General features: G+C 42.5%; 2 protein-coding genes across 3 annotated transcripts in view; one reads left to right on the top strand and one right to left on the bottom strand.

Moving 5' to 3' along the window:
* The window catches only part of RSRC1 (arginine and serine rich coiled-coil 1), a 450,887-nt gene extending 438,753 nt beyond the window's left edge, over positions 1-12,134 (bottom strand). Inside the window, exons 1-3 of the mRNA XM_065876774.1 lie at positions 12,002-12,134; positions 2,357-2,552; positions 1,934-2,059 (exon numbers count right to left, since the gene is read on the bottom strand). Coding sequence (XP_065732846.1) covers positions 1,934-2,059; positions 2,357-2,550 — 320 coding nt within the window. The 5' untranslated portion in view covers positions 2,551-2,552; positions 12,002-12,134. The remainder of the gene's footprint in view (positions 1-1,933; positions 2,060-2,356; positions 2,553-12,001) is intronic.
* Positions 12,135-16,269: 4,135 nt separating this feature from the next.
* Positions 16,270-24,387, top strand: SHOX2 (SHOX homeobox 2). 2 transcript variants are annotated; one of them, XM_065876510.1, is made up of 5 exons: positions 16,270-16,621; positions 19,519-19,727; positions 22,098-22,155; positions 22,472-22,560; positions 24,130-24,387. In XM_065876510.1, the coding sequence occupies exons 1-5, from the start codon at positions 16,270-16,272 to the stop codon at positions 24,385-24,387; spliced, it is 966 nt and encodes a 321-aa protein (XP_065732582.1). The 2 variants fall into 2 exon arrangements, with proteins under 2 accessions (XP_065732582.1, XP_065732581.1); XM_065876509.1 differs by having other exon boundaries at positions 24,094-24,387.
* The last annotated feature ends 2,324 nt before the right edge of the window (positions 24,388-26,711 follow it).

The raw sequence follows: 26,711 nt of genomic DNA, 5'->3' as shown, positions 1-26,711 counted from the left end.
TGGGTAGAGAAGCAGCTTCCTGGTAAGTAGTTTCTTGAGAACCACACACTTTGGTGCTACAAACCCAGAGTTCTTAAGATTTACAGTGACTTCTAAGCAAAGAAGCAGCTTCCACGCTTAGGCTAAAATAATCAGTAACAGCTTCCCTAATTCCCTGAGCCCCTCCAAAGGTTACATAAGCCTTTAATTCCCCATCTTAAAACCTTGATGCTTGGAATTGAGTGACTTGTATTTTCCTAATCAAAATGTCATTGACTGATAAAGTGTGTATGAAAATACTCTACAAAATGTAAAAGACCATACAAAAGCATGGATTATTATTTCTATTCTCACTGACAGGAAATTTTCAACTGAAGTTGTTTTCTGGTAATCAGCTTCTACAAGCAAGGCATTATGTTAGGTACCAAGAGATTGCCCTGCAAGAGTTTACTGTATATGAGAATAACAAAAACATAATATTCACAATGTAACTGTTACAAATCAGAAATCAAATGTGATGGTGGGTCAGAGAAAGGATGGATTAAATTTGACTTGGGAGTGAAAAGGTAAAAATCAAAAAAGGATTTAAGGAAGAAGAAAATTAGAGATTAAATAGAACTGAACACTAAAGGGTAGGAAAACTTCTCAAAGTAGACATAATATAAGAAACTGGAAGAAAGAGCATGCTCAAAGAAACAAAGCTAGCAACTCAGAGACATAGATGGAGAACAAAAGGCATGTAACACAGAATGGCTTGTGTGTATGTTGTGTGTGTACAAAGGAGAAGAGGCTGAGGCCAAATAATACAAGGCCAGAAAAGTTAAACATTTGGACTTACTGTTATTATCCAACTTCAGATTCAGAGAGATTTATAGAATTTTATGCCCAGATAATAAAATCAGGCTGCTAATATACCCCCACAACTAGAGCCTAATAGAATGAAAAACTAAACAGAGAAAAGAAACTGATCTTCCTAAAATGTTGTTTTTATCCTAGCACTCTTCTTCTCAAAAACCTTCAATAACTTCTGAATACCTGCTTCTATCAAGTGCCTCCATACCACGGTCTCCATCCGATTCAACCATATTTTCTAGCATTATCCAAAACGGACAACTCTCTCCAGATAGGCTATGCTCTGTATTATTCGACCTTGAGCACAGCCAGAAAATGCAGGTGGAGTGACATCACGTCTGCTCAGGCTCCTATAACAAAATACCATAGACTGGGCAGCTTAAACAACAGAAACATATTTCTCACAGAGGTTGTAAAGTCAAAGATCAATATGCCAGCTGACTGGTTCCTGATAAGAGCTCTCTTCCTGGTTTATAGATGGCAACTTTTTCAATGTGTCCTCACATGGCCTTTCCTCTGAGTGTGTGCTCAAAGAGAGAGAAAGATCTCTCTCTCTCTTCTTATAAGGCCACTAGCCTTATTGGATTAGGACCTCACCCTTTTGACCTTATTTAACTTTAATTAGCTCCATAAAGACACTATCTCCAAATACAATTTCACTGGGGCTTGGGACTTCAACATATGAATTTAGGGGGGACACAAACATTCACTCCATAACACACTGGATTATTTCTGAGGCTAGACCTTAAGAGATTTTGCAACTTCTGTTCTTCTTGAAATACTTCCTCTATCATGTGAAAAAGCCCAGCCATTCCTACTGGAGGATGAGAAGCCACAGGGAAACTAAGGAACCCCCCCAGCCAACAGCCAATAGCCAGCACCAAATGCCAGATACTGTATGACACCACATTGGACCATCCAGTTTCAGTCAAGCTATCAGATAACTAGAACCACATAAGCGACCCCAGATGAGACTAGCAGAAGAACTGCTAGCTAAGCTCAGTCAAAACTGTAAATTATGAAAAAAAAAATGATTACTGCTTTAAGTCACTAAATTTGGGGATAGTGTGTTACAAAGCAATAAATATCTGATATGGCATACCTTCTTGTTCTGCTTTTTGACCTGGACCTCTGAACTCTATAGGATTTCCCTCGACCCCTTGAACGACTTCGACTTCGTTTTCTTCTAGAGCCATAAGAAGAGCTACTGCTCGATCGATGCCTGCGTCTAAAATAAAATATAATCAAATATTACTTGCCTCCCAAATATTATCAGATACTAATATGGTATGAGAACTATACCAGTTTGTATCTTCCCGTCTACAAAGAATACACAAAGGATGAAGACTCATGCGCTGGGCCTGGGGGAAAACAAAACAAAACAAAACCCTTTGGGGATTGAGACTCATAAATATATAACTACAAAAAGAAAAGTGTTTTACCCAGAAAAATTAAAAGCACAGAAACATACGAACTCTAAAGAATGTTACTCTCACTACTACGTAAGTAAAATTATGAAAATCACCTTCTATCATAAGAATGTGAGCGAGGCTGAAGATCTCTGGACCAAGATCTTGACTTTGACCTTGATTTCCTTCCACCTTTCTTTCGGCTATATGTTCTACTATCTGAAGAACTACTTGAAGAAGACCGTCTACGGTGTTTCTTTTTTCTCTTGCTTCTGCTTTCTTCTTCAGTGTCAGATGACCGGCGTCCCATTTCTACAGGTTTAAATTCAAAGAAAATTATTTCTAACATAATGGCACAATGGATGAAATTCAATACAGTAATTTTTTTAACTATGTAAAAATTTAAGGGCATCCCTAGCGGCGCAGTGGTTGAGAGTCCACCTGCCGATACAGGGGACACGGGTTCGTGCCCCGGTCCGGGAAGATCCCACATGCCACGGAACAGCTGGGCCTGTGAGCCATGGCCACTGAGCCTGCACGTCCGGAGCCTGTGTTCCGCAACGGGAGAGGCCACAACAGTGAGAGGACCACGTACCGCAAAAAAAAAAAAAAAAAAAAATTTAAAATGTCTTACTTAAAGTAAAATTTTAAATGTACAAGTCTTCTTAACAAGACAAGAGAAACAGCTCTAGTACAGTCTTTTAGCTCTATCATTTAACTGTTTTTACAATTTATGAACAATGTAAACTTGTCCTAAATTTTTTCAAATGTCTCCCAGAAAGAGTCAGCCCTGAGGACAGTTCTTAATAACAATTTCCTCATAATTTAAGTTGCATTTATTGTTAATTATATGATATTTGGTTTAGGGATCAACTACCTATATTCTCATATTTCCCTAAAGATAAAAGATATTTTACTATCTTTTAGAGTTACATTTTTCTAACTGAAAATTCTAATATTTTAAATGGATAAGACCTCACTGGAGGACTTCGCTGGTGGCACAGTGGTTAAGACTCCACGCTACCAATTCAGGGGGCCCAGGTTCAATCCCTCGTCCAGGAACTAGATCCCACATGCATGCTGCAACTAAGAATTAGAATGCCACAACTAAGAATCAGCATGCCACAACTAAGGAGCCCGTGAGCCGCAACTAAGGAGTTCGCCTGCCACAACTAAGGAGCCTGCCTCCCACAACTAAGACTGGCGCAACCAAATAAATAAATATATTTTTTTAAAAGAAGACCTCATTAACCATCAACAATGTACAAACTGGGACTTCCCTGGTGGTGCAGTGGTTAAGAATCTGCCTGCCAATGCAGGGGACATGGGTTTGAGCCCTGGTCTGGAAAGATCCCTCACGCGACAGAGCAACTAAGCCCGTGCACCAAAACTACTAAGCCTGCGCTCTAGAGCCCGTGAGCCACAACTACTGAGCCCACACGCCACAACTACTGAAGTCTGCGCACCTAGAGCCCATGCTCCACAACAGAAGAAGCCACTGCAATGAGAAGCCTGCGCACCGCAACAAAGAGTAGCCCTCACTTGCTGCAACGATAGAAAGCCCACGCACAGCAACAAAGACCTAACGCAGCCAAAGATAAATAAATAAAAGTTAAATAAATTTTTTAAAAAACCAAACTGGGGCTTCCCTGGTGGCGCAGTGGTTTAGAGTCTGCCTGCCAATGCAGGGGACACGGGTTCGGGCCCTGGTCTGGGAGGATCCCACATGCCGTGGAGCAACTGGGCCCGTGAGCCACAATTACTGAGCCTGCGCGTCTGGAGCCTGTGCTCTGCAACAAGAGAGGCCGCGATAGTGAGAGGCCCGCGCACCGCGATGAAGGGTGGCCCCCGCTTGCCACAACTAGAGAAAGCCCTCGCACAGAAACGAAGACCCAACACAGCCATAAATAAATAAATAAATAAATAATTTATAAAAAAAAAAAAAAACTGAATCAATACACCCTCACCACGTCACTTGTAAAATTTGAGGGAGGAAATGTTAAATAATGTACCAAAGTTGATGCAGTATTGTTAACTAAAGTACCAAAAATGAAGTCAACTCTTTACACTACTAATATCTATATAAAGTGGTGATATAATCCTTCCAGAAAGCAATTAAGCAATTTAAATAAAGAGTCATAAAAATGTTGCTACTTTTCTGACAAAGCAATCCTATTTCTAGGAATATATCTGGAAAGTTTTTCTTAAAAGATATATTCATGAAGATATGCATTATAGCGTTATTTAAAACTGCATGTACAGAGACTAAATTTAAGAAACTATGTATAAATAAGTAAGAGCAAAAATGAAGACAACTGATATTTAAGTGAGGAAACTGGGTAAATTTTCTCTTTTTTAATTATATTCTATATGGCTATGGTATATTTGTATATTTAGTATACAAAAGAAAAAAATTACAGAAATAGAATATAAGGTTTTTATATTTAGGCAGTAACTTAGCTTATAAGAAGCTTACTTGTCTTACTTTTAAGTTAGATTCTCATACGCAATTTTATTTTTTTACTAAAATAAGTATTAGCTACCTTTCAATGTCACATAAAAGCAAGATTCATCTTATATAATAGGATAAATAGTTCATGGATCAAATAAACAAAAATCTCACACTTTCCTCTAATATTTACTCAAATTAACTTAAATATCATTACTCTAAAGAAAGCAATACATTACATTACAACTTTGCTTTCAGAACCAGATGAGCCATCCCCTCCCTGACTCTAATGCAATACAAGTTGAAAAATCACTATTATAACTCAATTCAAGACTTAAAGCTATTTACCTGGAGCCAGAATTAGACTTTAAATATAGTTCTGAACCTCAAAGTTGTTCACATTTCTAACATTTCACAGTTCAACAAAACAATGGGAAAACTTGGTTTTGAAATATTGAGTAAATCACTAGCATATCTAAGCCAGTTTCCTCATTGAAAACAAAACTGTACTGCATATAAGATCACCATGATCCTTTCCAGCTTTCAAAATACTATGATTAGGAAATCCTACATATACATATAGTATATATGTACATATATACATATATATATTTAAATGTGTGTATATAATATCCATTTACATATTTATATCCATATATCTATTATATACCATATGTAACCACATATCTCTGTGTGTCTGTATTTTCATTAAGAAATTTGTACATAATTGAGTAATAGTGATCATCTAACTGTTCTCATTTCCTGTCTCTTTCTTCCTTTCTTGGTTTCACCTTTAAACAGTTAAGAATTTTCTTTACCCGCAAATAACCATATAAATTAAGATGAGTTTTTATTTATTATCTGGTTTAACAAATACTAAAATTAGAGTAAAAGATAAAAAAGCATAAATGCACAAGGATAAAGAGACCAGAGGAGAAAACAACACGAACAGTAGACAAGATATGTCAACAAATTTTTAGCAAATGAAAAACAGATGCAGGATTTAGAGCTAAGAAAGCTGAACATCAAGCAACTGCAGAGAATTCCAACAGGAGAAAAGCCAATTCACATAGCAAAAATCAGAAAGGATCAGGAATTCGAGACACCAGATACCATAGCAGGCACAATGAGGCAGAACTAAAAAACAAGGGAATTGGATGAAAGCCTGTAAAAAAAGTAATCTCCTAGGTCCCCTCTGCCATCCAACCCAGATAAGTGACTACTATTCCCCAATCCCAGCAGAAGAGGTGGTTCATTTTGGAAAAATGATGAAACAGTGAAGCACCAGGTCCAGGGGCACAGTAAAAAAGGGCAGAGAGATGCTCAACTAAAAGTTAAAGGGATTAAGTGAAAGTCTACAATCTAACAGTAAATACTGTAGCCTTGTGTGTGCTTGGATCCAAGAATTCAGATAGAGGATTCTTTTCTCCAAAAACTAAACAGTACCTGGAAGAAGATATATAAGTATTATGCAAGTATTATAACCAAGCCCAAACCTTGAACACAGTAAACTTTTTCTTTTTTCTTGGCCGCGCCATGCAGCTTGTGGGATCTTAGTTCCCCGACTAGGGATTGAACCCAGGCACCTGGCAGTGAGAGTAAGAAGTCCTAACCACTGGACCACCAGGGAATTCCCCACTGTAAACTTTCTTTCTACAAACTTTTTTGTTAACTTTTTAGTAATTATACAACAAAGGAAAATCAATCATGTGATGAAAGACTTCATCATGAGAGACAGAAGCCAAACAGAAAAAAAAAAAAAAGCAACTCATAGTAAACCAGGAACATGCCAGAAATTTTTTTAAAAATCAGTTAATATCCTCAGAAATATATGAGATGATCCAGCAAACAATAGGAGGAACACCCATAAACAGGAGAGAAAGCTTAAAATTTAAACAAATGATAATTTCTAAGAAATTCAATAGGCTTAGAAGATACTATCAAAGCACTCATGAAAAGTAAAAAAATAAAAAGATAAAAAACAGAAGGTAAAAGAGGATCAATCCAGGAAGTCCAATATCCAATTGATACGTATTCCAGAAAGAAACAAAGCATAGAAAAGAGATAAAGAAAAACATCCAATGAATAATTTTTAAAATTTCCAGAATTGAAAGATATGAATTGCCCTAAATCCCTGGGACAATGAATTTAAAGACTTATACCAGACATACCTCATAAAACTTTAGAAATGAGGAATACAAAGCAGATCCTAAACTTCTAAAGATAAAAAAATGGGGAATCACAATAAAAGGCACAGGGCTTCTCAGCAGCAACACAGCAAACCATGGTGACTTGCCTTCAAAATTCTAAGTGAAAATTATTTTCAAACTACAATCTATATTCAGCCCTATCATAGATCTAATACGAGATCAAAATAAAGACATTTTCTGATATGCAAAGGCTCAAAATTACACCTCACACTCACCCTTTTTTAGGAAGGTACTGAAGGATGTGCTCTACCAAAAGGAGAGAGTGAACAAAGATGACCCAGATTCAGAAAACAAGTGGTCTAACACTTGAGATAGGTTAAAAAGTTCCAGGATGACAGCAGGCCCAGGCACAAGGGATACATAAATGAACAAGAGAGAAAAATCCTTGCCCTCAAGGAGCTTACATTCCAGTTTAACAGCAGTTCTCAAAGTGGTTCCCTAGACCCCGGGGGTCCCTAAGACCTCAGAGGATCCAACAAGTCTAAACTATTTTTATTATAATACTAAAACATGATTTACCTTTTTCACTGTTTTGACTTTTGCACTGATAACGTAGAAGCAATGGTAGGCAAAATTGCTGGTGCTTTAATGGGAATCAAGGCAATGGGGCCAAATGGTACTAGCAGTCATTGAATTCTTCACTGCAACACACAGTTTATTTAAAAAAAAAAAAAAAAAAGGCAGTTTCACTTAGGAATGTCCTTGATAAAGCAGTAAAAGTCATTAATTTTATTAAATTTCAACCCTTGAGAGCACATCTTAATATTCTGTGTGATGAATTAGGAAATACACATAACTGCTGCTGCATTCTGAAGAACGATGGTTACCTTGAGAAAAGTATTTGTGCAGCTGAATTACAAGTTGAACTAGCTGCTTTTATCCTGAAACACTATTTATTTTAAAGAACTGACTATGATTATTCAGACTTGGGTATTTGACAGACATTTTCTCAAAAATGAATTAAGGGAGTCTTTCACTTCAAGGAGTGTCAATTTGCTGCCAATGATAAAATTTGAGCTCTCAAGCAAAAATCAAAATGTTGGATAACATGTATTTGTCACCATGAGATTGACAGCTTCTCAGCACTTAAAGATGCCTCTGATGATATCAATGGTGATATTAACATATGGGAATTTTTTAAATATTATATAATGAAAGGTGTCAATATCTGGAAGATATGCATAACTCAGTGAACCAGTATTTTCCAACAGACCAATGCATGATGTCACAGAATCATATATGAGTAAAAAATCCATTCACAGTGCCAGAAAGACCAATAGAATTTTTTTTTTTTTTGCAGTACGCGGGCCTCTCACTGTTGTGGCCTCTCCCTTTGGGGAGCACAGGCTCCGGACGTGCAGGCTCAGAGGCCATGGCTCACAGGCCCAGCCGCTCCGCGGCATGTGGGATCTTCTGGGACCGGGGCATGAACCCGTGTCCCCTGCATCGGCAGGTGGACTCTCAACCACTGCACCACCAGGGAAGCCCAGACCAATAGATTTTAATGTAAGCATGAAAAGGTCATTGATATAGTTTCAAATAACACATTGCAACCAACCTTTAAGAAACTACTTGCCAAGTTCTGGAGTAGTATTAAAGAAGTAATTATCTGAAAAGGCTATTAAAATACTACTTTTTCCAACACCATATCTGTGTGAATCCAGATTTTCTTCATATACTTCATCCAAAAAACTCATCACAATAGACTGAATGCAGAAGCAGATATAAGAATCCAACTGTCTTCTATTAAGCCAGATAGTAGAGATTTGCAAAAATGAAAAATAATGCCACTTTTCTCACTAAGTTTGTTTTGTTTTGGAAAATATAGCTATTTTTCATATCAAATATGCTATGTTACCAAGTAATGGATTTATTATTGTTATTTTTAAGTAGATTAATAAATATTTCGAATTTTTCTGGCTTAATTACTAGTAAGGCAATATTTCTAGATATAGCCCATGTAGATAAAAGTTTGTAGGGTCCTCAGGACTTCCCTGGTGGTCCAGTGGATAAGACTCCCCACTCCCAATGCAGGGGGCCCAGGCTGGATCCCTGTTCAGGAAACTAGATCTCGCTCGCATGCATGCCACAACTAAAGATCCCACATGCCACAACTAAGACCTGGTGCAGCCAAAGTAAATAAACAAATAAATAATTTTTTTTTAAAGTTCATAGGGTTCTCAATAACTTTTAAGAATCTAAAGTGATCCTAAAATTAAAAACTGTGAGACCCACTACTCTAAGGTACCCACAGTCATTTCCATTCTCCATTTTTGTCCAGTTTATTAAGTCCCTATAGAAGGCATAAAGAAGTAGGAAAAAAAGAAAAGGACATACATCTAATTATGTACCTTGTTGGTGACCAAAAAAGAGATTGAGAGATGGGTGTAAATTTTTTCTATGTTTTAATTTCAAATAACGTAATTCATCCATATTAGAAGAATGGTTACATTAACTCATAAAAGTTAATGGAAGATATAAAATCCTTCCTTAAAGCAACTGGGTGAAAAAAGTTAAAAAATCACTGTCATAAATCTATAAATATTTTTTCAAGTAACACATTTATATTTCAAAAAATCATGCTGAAGTATAATTAATCTCAATAAGAGAAAGCAAAAAGCCACTGCATTTCTTTATTATAGTTAACTTCAAATATTTATTCAGAAAAGAAAGTGAACACTAAGAACAAATCAGAGGTAGATCCAAAAACTGTCTTCTCTATCCATGACAGTACTGAATTCCCTAGATTCATACTTACCTCTGGATTTCCATAATGTCTCTAGCATATAATTGAATATATTTGCTCATTCAAGTCATGGTGGTCAATTTATATCACACACTCCTAGTAAGGAAGAACTGTTTATATTTAACTCCATTGGTAAGGTATAACACATGGAAAGACCCATTAATAGCTCTTTCCGATAAGAGAAATGATGAATTGAGCACAGATTTTTAGGAATCCCAGAACTTAACAATTTTTCAATCTATCTGTAAGCAGAAAAGGCAACACAAGGACACATCTCCTAAGGCTCTCAGTTTTCTGTTCTCACTCTAGCCTCTATTACTTCCTGGTTGTAGTCTCATGGTTTCAAACCATATCCAACTACTCCCATTATAGAACTGAAGCCATGACATAATGACTACAGTAGGACATCAATTTACAAAAACATCTTACTGTAAAGTTTAGGTGACCGATTGAAGATGTAGAGCCAAAATGTGTTCAGTCAAAAGAGAGCTTAAAAGCATACATAAGTAGTTCCTTTGTCTGGTAATCAATAAAGGTAGAATAAGCAGTTATCTTTTTCAGAAAGCAGGCAGTTAAGAGAGAACAAAGATTCCTAAAGGACATGACAGTTTATAATTATTTCACCACTACTCATTCACAGTATATCAAACTATAATCTTTTTGATCTTGGACACATGACCAAAGGGGAGGGGGGAGGAACAGTCATTTCAATGGGAATTCCACCTCAAAGAGATAGAGAAAAGTAAAAACGGGGTTAACACGTTTAGCATAGGAAGAAATCCACAAACAAGCAGAGAACCACCCAAGGCAATAAAAGAACTAAGGTAAAATTCTAGCTTAATGAGCAAAATAAAGCAAAACTCAAGAGATACAGAATTATCAAAACACTCCTCCCAGCAGAACTAAAAATATGCAGACTAGCATCTTTTTTAAAAAAACATTATCAGTCATACGAATTTCCTCCCACTGGTGTGAAAATGAAGGCAGAAAATATACCTATACATCTAATACAACAATCTTATTACACAAGTATTCCAACTCATAACAACTCTGCTGAGACTAGTCAAGTTGGTAAGGCCAATGAACAGGTGCCAGCTGCCTTTATCTTTTTCAGTTTCAAACATTTTTAGCCCTCTTATTGAAGAACATACAGTAATAAAGTGCTATCACTTAGCAGGAAATCTCCTGTGTCTGCAAATAAAGTGAATATTTATAGACCCTAGGGCTAAAGGGGCTCTCAAAGGATACCCAGTTTCCTCACAGGGTTGCACCTGTCATATCTGCTCCAATCCTTAAACCTGAAAACTCTGTGTACCTCCTTCACTTAGAGCTTTTATGGTTAAGTCCAAAGATGACAACTTGAATACTTTTTTGTGACAACACGAGACATTTTAATTTATTTAACTACCTAGTACCTAGTTAGTTGAAATACAAATGTTACTGCTAATTCTGAAAATGCAAAAAAGAAAAATAAATTGGCCTCCACTGTGCATTTAAAGATATACAACCTCTAAAAGAGAAATTAAGGATAACCTAAAATCAAGAGCAGGCAACACGTATAACAGTGCATTATAACCTCTCATCAAGGGAAACAGTTTAAGGGTAGCCATATGCTCTTGGGCTATGACCACAAGGCCACAAGCCCTGAAGTCAAAACAGATGAGCGTTTAAGGCGAGTATATTTATCTGTTAAGGAAGGAAAGTGTATTTCACCCAGCACTCTCTCTCCTCTCAGCGCGCGAGTGTGAGGGAGGGGGAGGAGGAAGTGGCGGTGGGGGAGGGGCGGGGGAGGGAGGGCGGAGTTGGAAGGGGAGGCGGATTTAAAGTAGAGACAACGGAGTGGGTGGGACAGAGTACGCCAGGTTGCAGCCTGCCTCACGCTCCACCCTACCTATAGCTAGTGACGAAGCACCGGTCACCCCTTACAAGACGAACCCAGAAACCCAAAAGCAGTTATCAAGGATCAGGGACTGGCAGTGTGGGTAGGGGTGCGAGAGGTGTTGAGGAACGGAGGCGGAGAACAGGTGGCTAACTCTCCCTCACCACCTCGAGACTCGGGGCCTAGCCTGAGGCCTGCGACAACGTACCACCCGATAGCTGCCACCCCCCTAAGGCCCCAGCTTGGTCCTCAAAGGTCAGACTCCTCCAGGTGCGAGGCGCCTGCGCACTGCGCCGCTCGGCACGCCGCCGGGCCAGCACCCCCACCACCCCCACCACCCACCACCCCCCGCAGCTGCCGCTGCCGCTGCCTCCCGTACACAGACTGCGCCAGGCCCGCGCCGCCTCAAGCCGGAGTAGGGCCTCGGAAACCCTCGGCTGCAGGCGCCGCCTCTCAGGCCCCGGACGCAGGCATCACCTGGATTCCGGCCTTCGGGCTTACACCTCCCGTAGACTTACAAGCGCCGCAGATCTGGAAACGTTTCTTCAAATCTGGGCGCCGCCGGCGTCCACAGAACTTACTTCAGTTTAAGCTCACCGCCTTCCTGGTTTCACCGCCAGGCAGCGTCAGCCGAGCTTTCGAGTGCATCGATGGAGGCGGCCAGGCGTTAGGAGTGCCGAGGGAGTAGATTGTCACGCCGCCAATTTTTTGTTTGGTGTTGGTTTTGCTTGCTTGATTATTTGAGTTCCTTGTTACCAAAAAGCAATAAAGGTGGGGACTGAAAAGTATTATTGCCTTAGTAACCGTCGTTATCGTCACAGATAATCAGTAAACCAATCTGCATTATAGGAAGTTATATAGACAACCACACGTAGCAAAATCGATTATCTCACGCTGGGAGAGGAGGAAACTGGCCCAACAATAATAAATCATGGGAGTGTGTCTGTATAGCGTCAGAGTCGTGTGTGATTAAATTGTAATGATTTATTTGCAAAAATGCATTAAAAGTCGGCGTTTCTTCTGCCCTGAAGGTGAAGGCACAGGTTGGGCGCAAATTTTTTTCTCACGTTAAAGTAACTGGTTGGTTGCGGAATGGAAGAAAACTGCCCGAGGCAGGGAAAGGAGGTTTCTTCTGGAAAATAAATTAAATGTGTAGGGGGTTTTGTTGTTGTTATTTAAACCAATACAAATGAAAGCAATTCAGCATTTTCTGTAACTCATACGACTTTATGTCCTTACATGAACATCATTTTTTTCTTATTTACTATAAGTAAGCATCGATTAGGAGGTAAATTGTTGGCCTTGGTTTGGGTCGACTGTGAGAACCAACTCGTTCACGACTGCTGTATACCCAAGCTACAGTTTTCCACAGACATTTGAGATGGAGAAAATCACCTCCACAATTTTATTTCTCATAAGTGACTGTACCTTAACTAACCTGTTTTGAGGAACCATTTTAAAGCTTAACTACAGCACTACATGTTTATTTTAAATAATTCAAGAGCCGGTGGGGGAGTGGGCGGTGGAAATGAACCTTTGGGGTCCTGAATTTTATTGGAAACTGTATATCTGTCTGCAGGCTGTCAACTGAACTTTACTCTCAATTTTTTTGTTCGTTTGTTTGTTTTTACCAGAAATTCATTTTGAAATGTCTTGTCCTTGGAAAATATTTGCTATTTAAAGAAACATCATTAGAACTTGGTGAGCATTTATTAGTATATGATTTCAAAACCTGGGTTTGGTGGGGGGGTTTTAAACTAAACTTTTCTTAGGCCAGTAGGAATCCGTGGTTAGACACTACAGATCTCTCTTAGCTCCATCTGATAGGAATGCCACTATTTGTAAATATACTAAGAGCAACAAGCCAGAAAAATCTATGGGAAAATCTATTTCGTGTGAATTATACAACTATTGTATCCAAGCCTTCCCTAATTAACTTTAAAGTGTTCATCTTTCCCTCAAGCTTAGTAGATGGATTTTGAGTTCAGACTTAAAAGTCATGTGCTTGAAAGGGCAAAAAAAGTAGCTGGTGAGCCTCCTGATCCCTTACCATACTTTTAATAGTGGCTGTTTTTGGAGCTGTTTGTGAATACACATGAATAACACCTCAGTTTGAGAGCTATTTGAGCACCACATCCATTTAGCTGATCCCATTATTTGTCATTCTGCTAAATAACCTTAAAAACGGATTTTCATAAAGGATTAAAGTTTTATGGTTATTCCCCTCTAATAATATCAGGAGTAAAGTGGTCACAAATAGTAACCCAAGACTAACTGTAAAATCATGTTTCTAAATTCATATACCTTTGAAAAGTGAGTACTTTGAGTCTCTTGTAGTGTAATAAAAAGCAAACAGTCGTGTAATTTACTGATACCTGAAAGCTATTGATACTGGAAACTTAAAGATCTTAATTGTTTTTCCTAAAAGTAGCAATAAATGAAATAAATGTTTTAAGAAGAAAATAAACTTTAGAATTCAAGAGAAAAAAGGCAAAGTAACAATTCTAAAGAGTGTGATTTCCATCTTCATTAAGTTCACTAACTGAATATTTTAATCTGAGTAGTGTGGTATGACATAAAGTTACATATAGCTTCTATTTACATACATTCTAGAAACAATGTATTAAGTTGTAATTGTGTTCTCTTTTTCCACGTTTCAGTTGCTTTGATGGAACTTCTCAAATTATCTGTTAACTTTGTGTTAATGCCTTAACCAATGGGTGGAAGATTTGGGAATCAAAGTTCTATAATTGCTTTTATTTTTACAAAGAGTATAAGATCCAAGAAAACGAACAAGTTACCTTTAACATCAGAAAGACTGCATTAATATTCAGACTACTCAAAAATGTCCCCAAAGCCACACTTGAAGAGGTATATTTGTTTACACACTCAGGTAAATATAACTTTCCATATGTAAATATTTTTTCATATGTAAATATTCTTATGTGAGGGGTATATATACGGCCACAATTCTCACAGCAAGCTTTGTGCTGCACAATACGGACAAATAGATGTGTCCTTCCATATAACAGTTTCGATGTAAATAGTCCAGGAATATATTTTAAATCGTAGCTGGGGGGGGGGGTGCTTTTCTCCCGGCGAGGTTTTTTTTTTTTTTATAATCCACGGTACATAAATTAGATGGGCCACAAACTTAACATCGATTTTTTTTTCAAACTCAAAGAGGGATAATCATTTTCTTTTCAAAATTAGGAGATCAATTAGAATATTTCCCGGGATGCTAAAGAAGAGTTTCTGTAGTTCATTGTGGGAGGGGTCCGGGTGCAAAGAGTAAGGGAGAAGGGTGAGGGTCCTGAGACCTCAAAGAGGGAACGAAGTCAAACTGTCCTTGACCAAGCGCTAAGGAAACACTTAAAAATGGAATCTGTCAGGGAACAGCTGCTCGGGAAATGTGTTAAACAAACCAGCCACTTCGAGCAGGGTTTGTCCGTAGAGGAGTCGGCTCGGTCTCCAGGACGCGAATAATGGGGTGAATTACAAACTCCCCGGGGCAGGGAGCTTGGTGAAGACCCAGGCTCAGCTCTGTCCGCGGGCCCGGAAGCCCCTGAAAGGAGCTGCGCTCGCCTGAGAAACTGGAAAGGACCCTGACTCGGCAGGGTTGTGAAGCCACGATGCCAGGCTACAAGGTTTCGGGTCGGGGTAGTAGGGATGTAGGATCGGGATACCGGGTCAGGATACAAAACTGGGGTCCCGGGCGCCTGATGCAGGGCAGGGTTGCCGGGCAGCAATGCGGGGCCGAGCAGTTGCGCTGCACCCTGACGCCCGGCGAGGACATAGGGTCGGATGCCAAGTCGGGATACCCTACTGACTCCAGGAGTCGCGCACTTGTCAGTTTCCTCTTGACCACGCCCCGGCGGAATAAGTCCAGCTCCCTAGTGTTTAAGTAAGCCGTGACACCAACGCAAAATCCACGCCTAATTAAATTAATTATGGATTCTTGTCATCCTGAATTAATGGCCAAGAGCGCAGGCGGCCGAGGTATCTGAAAACCTGGACTGTCTGCCTCTTCTTCCCACTCCCTCTGGTCCCCCTTCGCTGTCCTCACTCACACTCCAGCCCCTGTACTCCAGCCTTAATCAATCTCAATCTCTCTCTCTCTCTCTCTCTCTCTCTCTCTCTCTCTCTCTCTCTCTCTCTTTCTCCCTCTCTCTCTCTCTCCCTCCTCCTCCCCCTCCCTCCCTCCCTCTCTCTCTCCCTATCACCCCCACCTCCCAACCCCCACTCCCCCACCCCCAGGTAGTGGCGCGGGTGCTTCCCGGGAAGGGTCTCCCTCCGAGTTGCGAAGGGGAGGTAATTTACTCAGAACAAGGGGCCGCCTTTGCGAAGTATAAATAGTGAGACTTCAAGCGCTGCGTTGCTATCAGATCTGAACTCTCCGCAGGAAGAATTGTCAAAGATCTTAACATTGAACAAGCGCGCTCCGGCGGGGAAGCATCAGTTCCCATTTCCCTCCCGCGGCCCCCGCCCCTTCCCTCTTCCTCTTCTTCCTCCTCCTCCTTCACCTCCTCCTCTTCTTACTTCTTTTTCTCCTTCTACTTCTTCTCCTCTTTCTTCTTTCTTCTCTTCTTTTTCTTCTTCTTCCTCCTCCTCCTACTCCTCCCCCACCCCTGTCCCATTGATGTGTTATTATTGGGGGGGCTGGAGCAGTAAAAAAAGAAGAAGGAAAAAAAGAGCTGGGCTCGGCTGGGAGACGTTGAGCGCGGGGCTGACGGGCATTGGCGGCGATGGAAGAACTTACGGCGTTCGTCTCGAAGTCTTTTGACCAGAAAGTGAAGGAGAAGAAGGAGGCTATCACGTACCGGGAGGTGCTGGAGAGCGGACCGCTGCGCGGGGCCAAGGAGCCGACCGGCTGCGCGGAGCCGGGCCGTGACGACCGCAGCAGTCCCGCAGTCCGGGCGGCCGGCGGAGGCGGCGGCGGCGGAGGAGGAGGCGGAGGCGGAGGCGGAGGAGGTGGAGGAGGTGCAGGAGGAGGAGGAGCGGGCGGAGGAGCTGGAGGAGCGCGCTCTCCCGTCCGGGAGCTGGACATGGGCGCCGCCGAGAGAAGCAGGGAGCCGGGCAGCCCGCGGCTCACCGAGGGTAACGGCCTGACCCCCGGCCGCGGTTCCCCTTCCCGCCTTCCTGACTCCTTTCGGGCGGGAGAGGACACCAAGGCCCAGCGTGGAGGGGGGTGGGACGCGGAGAGGGCTCTTGGACCCCAGCTTTGGAAGCTGGAGTGAGGATGGAGGGGTGGGAGTCCGATGGTGTGCACGGTCGTGGGTGGGGTCCGAATGTGTGTGCGGGGAGGGGGGGCGCGTGTGGGGTTTGCGCGCGCCCTTCTCAGATGCTCCCGCTACTCCCATTACACCGAAACGCATTTTCACCAACGGGAGGATGGGCCCGCAGCCCAGACGGCCCGCAGGCGGATGGGGAAGTTCGCTGGGCCGGGCTGCGAAAGGGGGTGCTGGCACTAGCTGGGCCAGGCGGCGGGATTACAGTTAGCATCTAGCGCCGAGTTTGCGGGAGCCCCTTTCCTAGGCCCGAGAAAAAAAAGAAAAAGAGAGAAAGGGGACAGAGATACAGAGACAGAGAGATTGATTGGGATTTCACCCTGGAGTTGCCCCGGATTTCGTGCCGCCGCTAACTCCGCGAAGACCCTGGCTGCCTGGAATTTAGGGCCCCAAACTTCCCATTTTCTTTGAGCTCTGAAGGTAGAATGAGACCAAGGCAGGCTAAGGTTCAGGCTGTGACCTGTTTCTTTCGGGAGATGCGTTAGGCTCCTTTTTTGTTTGTTTGTTTTTCGAAATTTTACTGCGTCGCATCATCCAGTACTCTGATTTTGTGGTGGGATAATCCTTTGGTGCCAGGAAAGCGTTAGGAAAAGCCTTTTTCTAAATGGTGGAGCGTCCTGTACCAATTCAAAGGAGTTCAACAATAAAATTAATTTGGCACTTGGTGCCTGCAGTAACTGGTGTGCTGCCATATTTTTCCAATTAAGGAAATATGTGGCATGCTTAGAATCACATATTTAAGCAAGCAATTAAGTCGTTTATAACAGTCTGTTCTTGTTTAGGCCAATAAGTGGAAATTTGGGGGCAAAATAGGGATTATATTAAGTCTGTTAATCAACTGTAAATGTGGACATCTTTCTCTTTGAAGCCCCAAAAGTTTGAGAGGCTTCCACTGTGGATGGCATGAAATAAACAAAGCCAAAGGCAGAATCTGAAAGACGTGTTTTCATATTTAAATTTCATTGCAATATCTGTGGAAATATTTTCCTATTAACTTGGCTTCAGTTTGTGCTATAATGTATCCACTTCTTCCCTAAGGAAGGACAAACGTCCACAACACAAACTTTGAGAAGTAGATATGCGGGAAACACTTAAGATCACGGTAACTAGAATGCCAAGCTGGGCTGAGTTCTAGAGGTTCTTCTCCCAGACGGGGTACCAAGTACTCCTAAATTTGGAAAGTGGTAGCATAACTGTCAGGTGGTCCAGTGCACCCTCCGGGGCCTGAGTCCCCAGCTCGAGGCCCTGGGTACACCAGCAGGCACCCCCCATGAAGTTAGGGTCTGAACCGTGGGCAAACGAAGTCCTGGGATTGTTGATTTCCAAGCTCAGGGCAAATATTAATTTGTCTGCAGGCCGGCTCTTCTGGAAATGATTTTTAACACCCATGCTGATCGGGATTCTGGGCTGGGAAGAACTGCAAACAGCCTCGATTATCCAAACTCAGCTTTTGCACCTTAAAAACCCAAGTCTCCAACTCAGGAGCAGAGGTTGAAGGTTCCAGAGGGCAGCTTATGTTGATCCTGGCTCCCCTGATCACGGTCCCTTGGCCTAAATATATATATATATATATCTCCACATCCCTCTAGTGTCCCTGTATGCTCATACTCGTGGAGCTCCTGTTTTTAAAGGGAGGAGAAGGAAGGACAGGAAAGTGGCAACGGATGTGTGCAAACCTAGAGCAGAAAAATGCATATTTTATTAAACATCCGAGCTGCTGGATGCATGAAAAGGCTTTGAGCAACCAATAGAAACCGAGGATCCCGAATGTTCCGCTTGAACCTGTTGATCTCTGTGGGTTTAAGCGTTCAGGGTCGCGTCTGCCTTTCCAATGGGGAGGGAGAAAGGAGCGAAAGAGACAACGGTCTGTTTCGCTGGCTCCCCGAAGCTGGTTTTCCACCTCTGGCCTTCCAGCCGGGTGTGGGCAGCGAGCCCTACAGGCCGCCAACATGGCGTGGGCGCCTCTGCTCAGGCGACTGGGATTCAGCAGGGGGGACAAGGACTGCCTGACTGTCCGTGGGCCGTCCGCGGGATTTGGTCCAAGCCCTGGGTCCGCAGAGAGCGCCCGGGAAAGTGGCTCCCGCCATGCGGCCCCGGGGTCTTGTCCTCCGGCTGTGACCCTTCAGCCCAATTGTTCCCAAATTAGACCAGCAAGTTTGAGAGAGACAAGAGAGCCGGCGGCGGCCACTGCTGGCCTGACAACGGCCCAGCACTCTGGGAATGGCCGGTGTAAGAGGCCAGTCCGTGGCCTCGCTGCGCTGTCCTGCCGGCATCTCGTTCTGTGACCCGCCCGGTGCGGCTCTTTTGATTTTTGTGCGCGAGTGGGAGAGAGTGAATGCAAGAGAGGGTTAGTGGAATTGATTTGGTGTTCTCGGGGGAGGGCAGGGGACTGTGGGCTGAATAGTGAGGAGGTGAGCTGAGGCCACAGTTGCAAAAGGGATGCGTGGGTGAATGCCCACCTTGCCCGCGGGCAGCCGCCCAGAGTTGATCTTTTCGCGTCTCCAGGATCCTCTTCCTCGCAGCCGGGTGAGGAACTGGACAGGAACTCCGGGAGGGGGCAGGATCCTCCATCCTTCTGGAGACAGATCTGGTAATGGCATTTGCTGTGTTGTTTTTGTCTGTGTGTGTGTGTGTGTGTGTGTGTGTGTGTTGCTGTGTGTGCGCGTGGACGTATGTGTGCGGTTCTGTTCGTGGTGCCCCCTCCAGTGTCCCCGGAGCCGAAGGATCGCAAAGAGGATGCGAAAGGGATGGAGGACGAAGGCCAGACCAAAATCAAGCAGAGGCGAAGTCGGACCAATTTCACCCTGGAACAACTCAACGAGCTGGAGAGGCTTTTTGACGAGACTCACTACCCGGACGCCTTTATGCGTGAAGAACTGAGCCAACGGCTGGGGCTGTCCGAGGCCCGAGTGCAGGTACCCGCCTGTGAGGAGGTCGCGGGGAGCAGAGGAGGGGCATGCCTGGGGTTGGAGAGTCGCCTGGGGTACACACGACGAGGGTGTGGGTCCAAATGTCTGGAGTGAGGTGAGAAGGGAAGCGACGTCTCTGCTAGAGGTCTTATTTTCCAAAGTAGATCTTGGTCTTAAAGCCTTCCTGTGCTCCCCCCACCGCCCCGCCCCATCCCAACATATGTTCCCAGCAGAAGAAAGCTGTGCTGGGCTTGCTCCCAGAGTTTCTATAAACCACACCCCCGACCCTCGCCTCTCGATGCCTTTAATGTGGTTTAATCCTAATGGGCCTACTTTTATAAGCCTTAAAAAAATCCCACAGAAAACGTTTTATCTTCTGGATGCCTTAAAAGTTACAACGAATATTTTGTTCGGCGGAGTTGGGTTTCCTTGAGGGTCTGCTCTGGGATCTAGGTTTGCCAAGCGGATATGCCAATTAGGTTTATAGATGTACAGACTATAAAGAAAATTAGCAACTGTTAAGTGCACAAATTTACAGTCTGCCGTTAGCGGTCGATCTCAAACTGTGTGTGAAATAGCAGAGAAATAAATGCGTTTGGTCACTCTTTGTTCTCTCACTTAACCAGGGAAGTGAACCTGAACCTACAGAAACTTGATTTTAAAACAATCCACATATCTTAATATCGACATTTCCAAAATCTGACCCCAGCAAGTGCCACACTAAATGGAGTTAGCATTGGAGCAGATTTTCTTTACCGGTTGTGGCGGTGAATGTAATGGGAAAAGTAGGCTTCATGAGTGCTTAAGGGGAAAAAAAATTACATACATACATGCATACATATCCTTTTAGTTTTATGGAAAACGAATTTAAATGTTTCAGGTTGTATTTCCACTCAAATAATAAAATAGGAGAAAATGATAGTCATTATTTGTTTGAACACATGGAGCAGTTTTAGGCCTGAACATCTGCAGCTGTTACAAAGTATCACTGTAACAGATACTCCCTAGGTCTCTGGGCTAGAGACCACCATCTGCAGCGAACTATGCAATTCTTATGGGGCTTCCCCGCATCTTGTAATAGGATCAGGACAAAAACAGAGCAGTCACTTTAAAGGGGAAAAGTAATAATAGGCTGCCTTGGTCATCACAGCATCAACAGCAGAGCCTTCCTTTTTAAGCCTCTCCTACTTTGCTCTGTGCACTGAGATCTCTAGAGGCTTAGCAACCCCTTAAAGACATGATGATAATTATTACAGTTGTGAGCATTAGTGTATCAGCTCCAACTCTTCTAGGGGAAAAAAGAGGCAAAAGCCTCAGGCCATGTGAGGTACACAAAGGGTGCCACCCTGGCATGAAATCTACCCTTCTACTACACTAAATGGCAGGGGAATTTTTGAAGATTTCCATTGACTGTGACACTTGCTTTCAAAAACAAGAAGAAAGCTCTGAAGCAATATTTTACTTTTATGTTTTTTAACATTAATTTATGAATCAGTCAATATGCTGTGTTATTGGAACATAATGCTATATTATTGGAGTATAAAAGCAAGCTTTATTTGAATTTCTTAAAATCTGCCATACTGCCTCTAAAAGTTGGCAAGTTTATCCAAGAAGGTAATATCTGGGAGAAGATAGTATCCAGCAGTTACTTGATTCATACCCCACTCCCATTTCACAGAATGTTCTTCTTTTTTTCTCATAATAAGTGAACTTCATTGCTGGTATTTATTTTTTCATACTTTATTTAAATTTTGATCTATCGTCTGGACACTTCTCTACTACCCTAACTATACTCAGTGGCTTTTTCTATAGAAGCAAATTAGATTATCATGATAATGGCACAATTATTCTGCTACCATGTTACACTCTGCTGCATAGAGGAACAGAGAAATTCTAAACTTCTTTGTAGAGAGGCTTTTATGACACTAATTACCTCTTCCCCCACTCTTATCCCCCCCACCCCCAGGAAAAAAAAAACAGAAAACAGAGTCACTATTTGCTTTGGTGTTTGGTTTTTCTTGAAGATGAAACTAATTAATATTACAGGCTATTAATGAGCATTTTCTTCTCAGGTCTTACTGGGCAAACATCTAAACCCATTATCACTTTAGTATCAGGTATCAGGGCGAGTTTTAGGCCTTGGGGATTCTAACTGTGGAAACATGAAACCGGGACTACAGTAGTTTATCAAGAAACAACTTATCGCGCAAAAGTATATGAAATCTTTCTATTTATGTCATTTATTTATGTTTTTAACTTTGGAAATTAAGATTCTTGTATATAATTCAAAGATTGCTTGCTATATCTCCCAATCCTTGCCTATAACATTACTCTGAGTCATAACATCTAGGTTTTATTTTTTCCTCCACTTTGTAGGTTTGGTTTCAAAATCGAAGAGCTAAATGTAGAAAACAAGAAAATCAACTGCATAAAGGTATGCTTCTCAGACAAAGAACATTTGATACTCTAAGTAAAAAGAGTATTAGGCGATGTTGTTATTATGAAGACAGAAAAGAACCTTGTCAAAGATAACTATGGTCCTTATTTAAAAATCTGCTCCAAAGGCAGTTAATGAGAGTCCTAAACTTTGGGAGTAAATTACATTGCTTTTCATTTTAGCAGCAGTTTAGGAAGATAAATGTACAATTCCAAAGGAAGTAGTTCTATCTTGGTTCCATTTGGAACCTTGGAAAACAATGCTGGACATGTTAATCTCACTTTATTGTGTTTTGTTCCCCCATTTTTTGCAGGCGTCCTCATAGGGGCTGCCAGCCAATTTGAAGCTTGTAGAGTAGCACCGTACGTCAATGTAGGTGCTTTAAGGATGCCATTTCAGCAGGCAAGTACAGCCCAGTTTCAACCTGTTTTTAACTGTGAAAAGACCTGGATATTTGCTTGAATTGTTGAACATCCCTGTCTCTAAGCCCCCATATAGGTGTCTATACAGGTAGAGGATCAATTTTCAGATGATATAGTGGGCCTACTCCCCTTTAAAAACCTATACAGTGTCAGGGGCCTACATGCCTAGTCCTTTCTGTCCTCATGGGAAACCCACAGAGGCCTGAGGGCAGCAACGGGTCCTTTAAAAATGCGCTAAAGATTGCACTTGGGGAGAGGAAGGAAAAGCCTTCTGATTAAGATTTTGTCAGATCCAGTACAGAGGTTAGTCCTAAGGTGTTTCTAAGGCAACTCTCTAAATATTTTTCTAGGTGTTTTCTATCTCTTATTCACATTAAATGTCTCTGACCGAAGATAAACAAACAAACAAATAAATAAATACACTCCCAGCTCAGACTTGATTTTTTAAAGCTGCAAAGCTTCATATCTAGTAGAGAGGGAAGCACTGGTCTTCCCAGGGACACCTTGCGGCTGCAATCCATTTCTTAGCCATACAGAAACCTTTAAGACTATATTTTTAAAGTACAGCCTGCAGCAATGATTTAATCCTGGGAAATCCCAGTGCTCTGAACTCCCCATTCTCCAAGACTAAGGGTGCAATCCTTTCCCAACCAGTGCCTGACCATCCCCATGGCCAGGCTCCTGCTCCATAGGACTGTGAAGTCATGAATTAACTCTGAGATGCCAGTCCTGGTCAGGGGAGACACCTGGCTGCACCTGTGTATTGAGGGTTAGTATTAGGCAGATCTTAGCTCTCCTGGCACCACTGGATTCTGGTATCCTGATGCTAGGCTTCTGAAGCAAGAGAGAATGACTGGAGAGAGAGAGGAATCTTAAAAGGAGACCTTACTACTCAGAAGGTGATCTCCTAGTCTGCAGCATCAGCATCAGCTGGGAGATTGTTAGAAATGCAGAATCTCTGGCCCTACACTAGACCTTCTGAATCAGAATCCACTTTTTAACAAGATCCCAAGGTAATTTTTATAGCAGTAAATGTTAGAAGTACTAACAATTGTGCCAGTTGTGATGAAGATGCAACAACTTCCCTAGGTGACATTTAAAAAGTTTTGTAATTTGCTTAATGGTACTTCAGTGTTTTAGTAGCAGCGTAAAAGGTGTATGACAGCATCAAAAGAGGAGGGTAATGACCCTCATCCCGTCGTCTGTCCAATATACATTGTTATTTTCAGGAGGGTGATGTATTAGCACAAGAGTAATGTCGCCTTCTGACGGACCCAGCTCCCGAGGGGGCGGCCACAATTCCTGCAGACGGGAGTCCCTGGGACTCAAGGGGATAGGCCACACTGAGCTAGTTGCAGAGACTCAGGGTCATTGGAATATCCCTGTGGCGCCCCAGATTCAGTAACAGACTGATAAGGTCAGCCAAATGCCCCTTTCCCGTCCCCTGCCCCAGCCTTACCCGAGCTAAGCTGGACGCCGTTAATGCTCTGTTTCTATTCTGTTGTCACCCTAGGATAGTCATTGCAACGTGACGCCCTTGTCCTTTCAGGTTCAGGCGCAGCTGCAGCTGGACAGCGCCGTGGCGCACGCGCACCACCACCTGCACCCGCACCTGGCCGCGCACGCGCCCTACATGATGTTCCCCGCGCCTCCCTTCGGACTGCCGCTCGCCACGCTGGCCGCGGACTCAGCTTCTGCCGCCTCCGTCGTGGCCGCCGCAGCTGCCGCCAAGACTACCAGCAAGAACTCCAGCATCGCGGATCTCAGACTGAAAGCCAAAAAGCACGCGGCCGCCCTGGGTCTGTGACGCCAACGCCAACGCCAGCGCCAACGTCGCGCCTGCAGCGCGGCGCGCAGCCTGCACGCCCTCCGAGCCCCGCTGCTTCTCCGTTACCTGCTCCGGACCTCGGGAGCCGAGCCTCTTTCCACCCGCTGATCGCCCCTTGCCCCATTCCGCATCCCGGACTCGGAGGGAGTGACCTGGGATCCCAAGAGGGGCACCAGCTCCGTGGCTCCTGACCATTCACCTACCCTAGGGCCTAGAATTTGGCTTTGTAGGGCTGGGTTTGGGAGGTCTGGAGAGAGACTGGACAAGGGAGTGCTGGGACAGCGGAGTGTGTGGCTCACGGCAAAACTGCGACGATGGACTCTTGCGTAGAAATAAAAATCCTGTTAATAAAAGAGGGGAAAAAAAGTAGAAAAGACAAACCAGAGATAAATAGAGAAAGGGAACTTATGCTATTCGTCAGAAGCTGAAATCGGAGAGAGAACCAAGGAACAAAAAAGAAAAAAAATTTTAAGTATTTTGTACATTAAATAATATGGAAAAAGAACCTGGACGAATCTCGAGAGAATTGGGGCGGCGGTGGGGGGGGGGGAGTTACCAACTTAAAGTGTATGTTTTTTAAAATGGGCTAAGAAGGCAAAACAGAAGGAAGAGATACTTATTTAAAGAATTAAGATGAAAAAAATGTACGCAGCTGGGAAGTTCACAGGTTTTGAAACTGACCTTTTTCTGCGAAGTTCACTTTAATACAAGAAATTTGATAAGAGAGGCGGGCCTCCTTTTACGTTGAATCAGGTGCTTTGAGTTAAAAACCACCAGTATGGAAGAGCAAGAAGAGGGAAGACAGTATAAAAACGAGGAGAGAAAAAATATTAATACAAAAATGATACCACAGACGATGATTTCTCTGAGAAAATTATTATGGCAGAACTGTCCAGACTGCTGACAGTAAATTCCGGTTTGCATGTTACTTGTATTCCATTGATGGTGTCTCCCCCCTCCCCCGCTTTACTCACATGCACTTAACTCCATTTTCATTTTCAGTATAAAAACAATACCCAAAGCATCTGGAAATTGATATATATATATTTATATCTATATTTATTTTTGTCCCGTCTTTAATCCTGGGGGACAAAAGAAAAAAGTCTGAAGGGCAAAAAAGTTACACTCTGATTGTCCCAAGACAACAGAGGCAGGTAGAAAATGTGAGAAAAGGAAAAAGAAAAGAGAAATGGAACGGTGAAGGTACAGCGCCTCACGTGGTGCCTGATACATAGTGGGCGCTCAGTGTTAAGTCCCCTCTCCTCCCCCTTTTCTTGTATTCCCTCTTGCAGATTTCCTAAAGTCCTATTTGAGGACCGTGCTTTATTCCCCCCTCTCTGTCCCATCACACTCACTTTAAACAACACCCAGATAGATACAGGCACTAAGTTTGTGTAAAATATGTTGATAAACACGAACAAAGTTTATTTTGGCTATAACGTGTGAACTGATAGTTGACTTTCAACATTTGCATTTTATCTCACAAGGGTGTATATTCAAGTAATATTTTTGTTTGTCTCAATTCATGTAGCTATTTAAACTGGGATACCCTGGACTAAGCAATCTGTATCCCAACTCTCTAAAAAAAGCCTCCTTAGTTTTTGGGTTTTTTTTAAATCCCTTATACAAGAACGAGGAAAAGCTCTTTTAGCTGAACTTTGGTATGCGGTTGAGCTTTGTAACTATTTGTTCTCCATGAAAACAAAATTATTTATATTTGCCATATTTTTTCTAGTGTATTAAGTTATTTTAAACAAAAGAAGATTCTGTTATTTCATGACGTGTTGTCGGTACAAAATGTTTCGGTCTCACCTCTGTTAAACCTTTTAAATAAGTGCCAAGTTATTAATTGAAGACACTTTGCGATCAATTGAATCAAAATAGTATTGTTTCATTTGATGGGGTTCGCGTCATCTTTGTTCCTGTTACTATTAAACTATCCGGGATAGTCTTTCTTTCTTCCTTTTTGATGAATCAATCTCTCTCTCTCTCTCTCTCTCTCTCTCTCTCTCTCTCTCTCTCTCTCTCTGTCTCTCTCTGTCTCTGTCTCTCTCTGTCTCTCGACTATACCAACTTGTAAAAGCGCTTGCCTCTTCTCCTATGTGCGGCAATCAAGGAACCGGACCGTAAGAATGGTGGCTCTGTGGCTCTCGGAAGCCCAGAGAGAAAATGCCCCCCGCCCGCCCCATTTTATCCACCCAGCACAGAAACCGGATTGATTTTACACCAAATCAATAAAGGAACAGATAACATGTAGAATAACATAGAATAACCCCCTTCCCCAAGACGGACTCTGGTTCTTC

The sequence above is a fragment of the Phocoena phocoena genome, chromosome 4 (genome assembly GCF_963924675.1).
Source record: "Phocoena phocoena chromosome 4, mPhoPho1.1, whole genome shotgun sequence".
NCBI lineage: Eukaryota > Metazoa > Chordata > Mammalia > Artiodactyla > Phocoenidae > Phocoena > Phocoena phocoena.
Note: the sequence above shows the minus strand (reverse complement) of the source record. Positions and strands in the feature narration are given on the sequence as shown.

What these genes read in the sequence shown, in the direction of transcription:
- SHOX2 (XM_065876509.1), top strand. Translation starts at nt 16,270, where the DNA reads ATGGAAGAACTTACGGCGTTCGTCTCGAAGTCTTTTGACCAGAAAGTG. An exon ending in TGTCCGAGGCCCGAGTGCAG is followed by an intron (nt 19,728 to 22,097) that starts GTACCCGCCTGT and finishes TCCACTTTGTAG; the next exon opens with GTTTGGTTTCAAAATCGAAG. An exon ending in AGAAAATCAACTGCATAAAG is followed by an intron (nt 22,156 to 22,471) that starts GTATGCTTCTCA and finishes CATTTTTTGCAG; the next exon opens with GCGTCCTCATAGGGGCTGCC.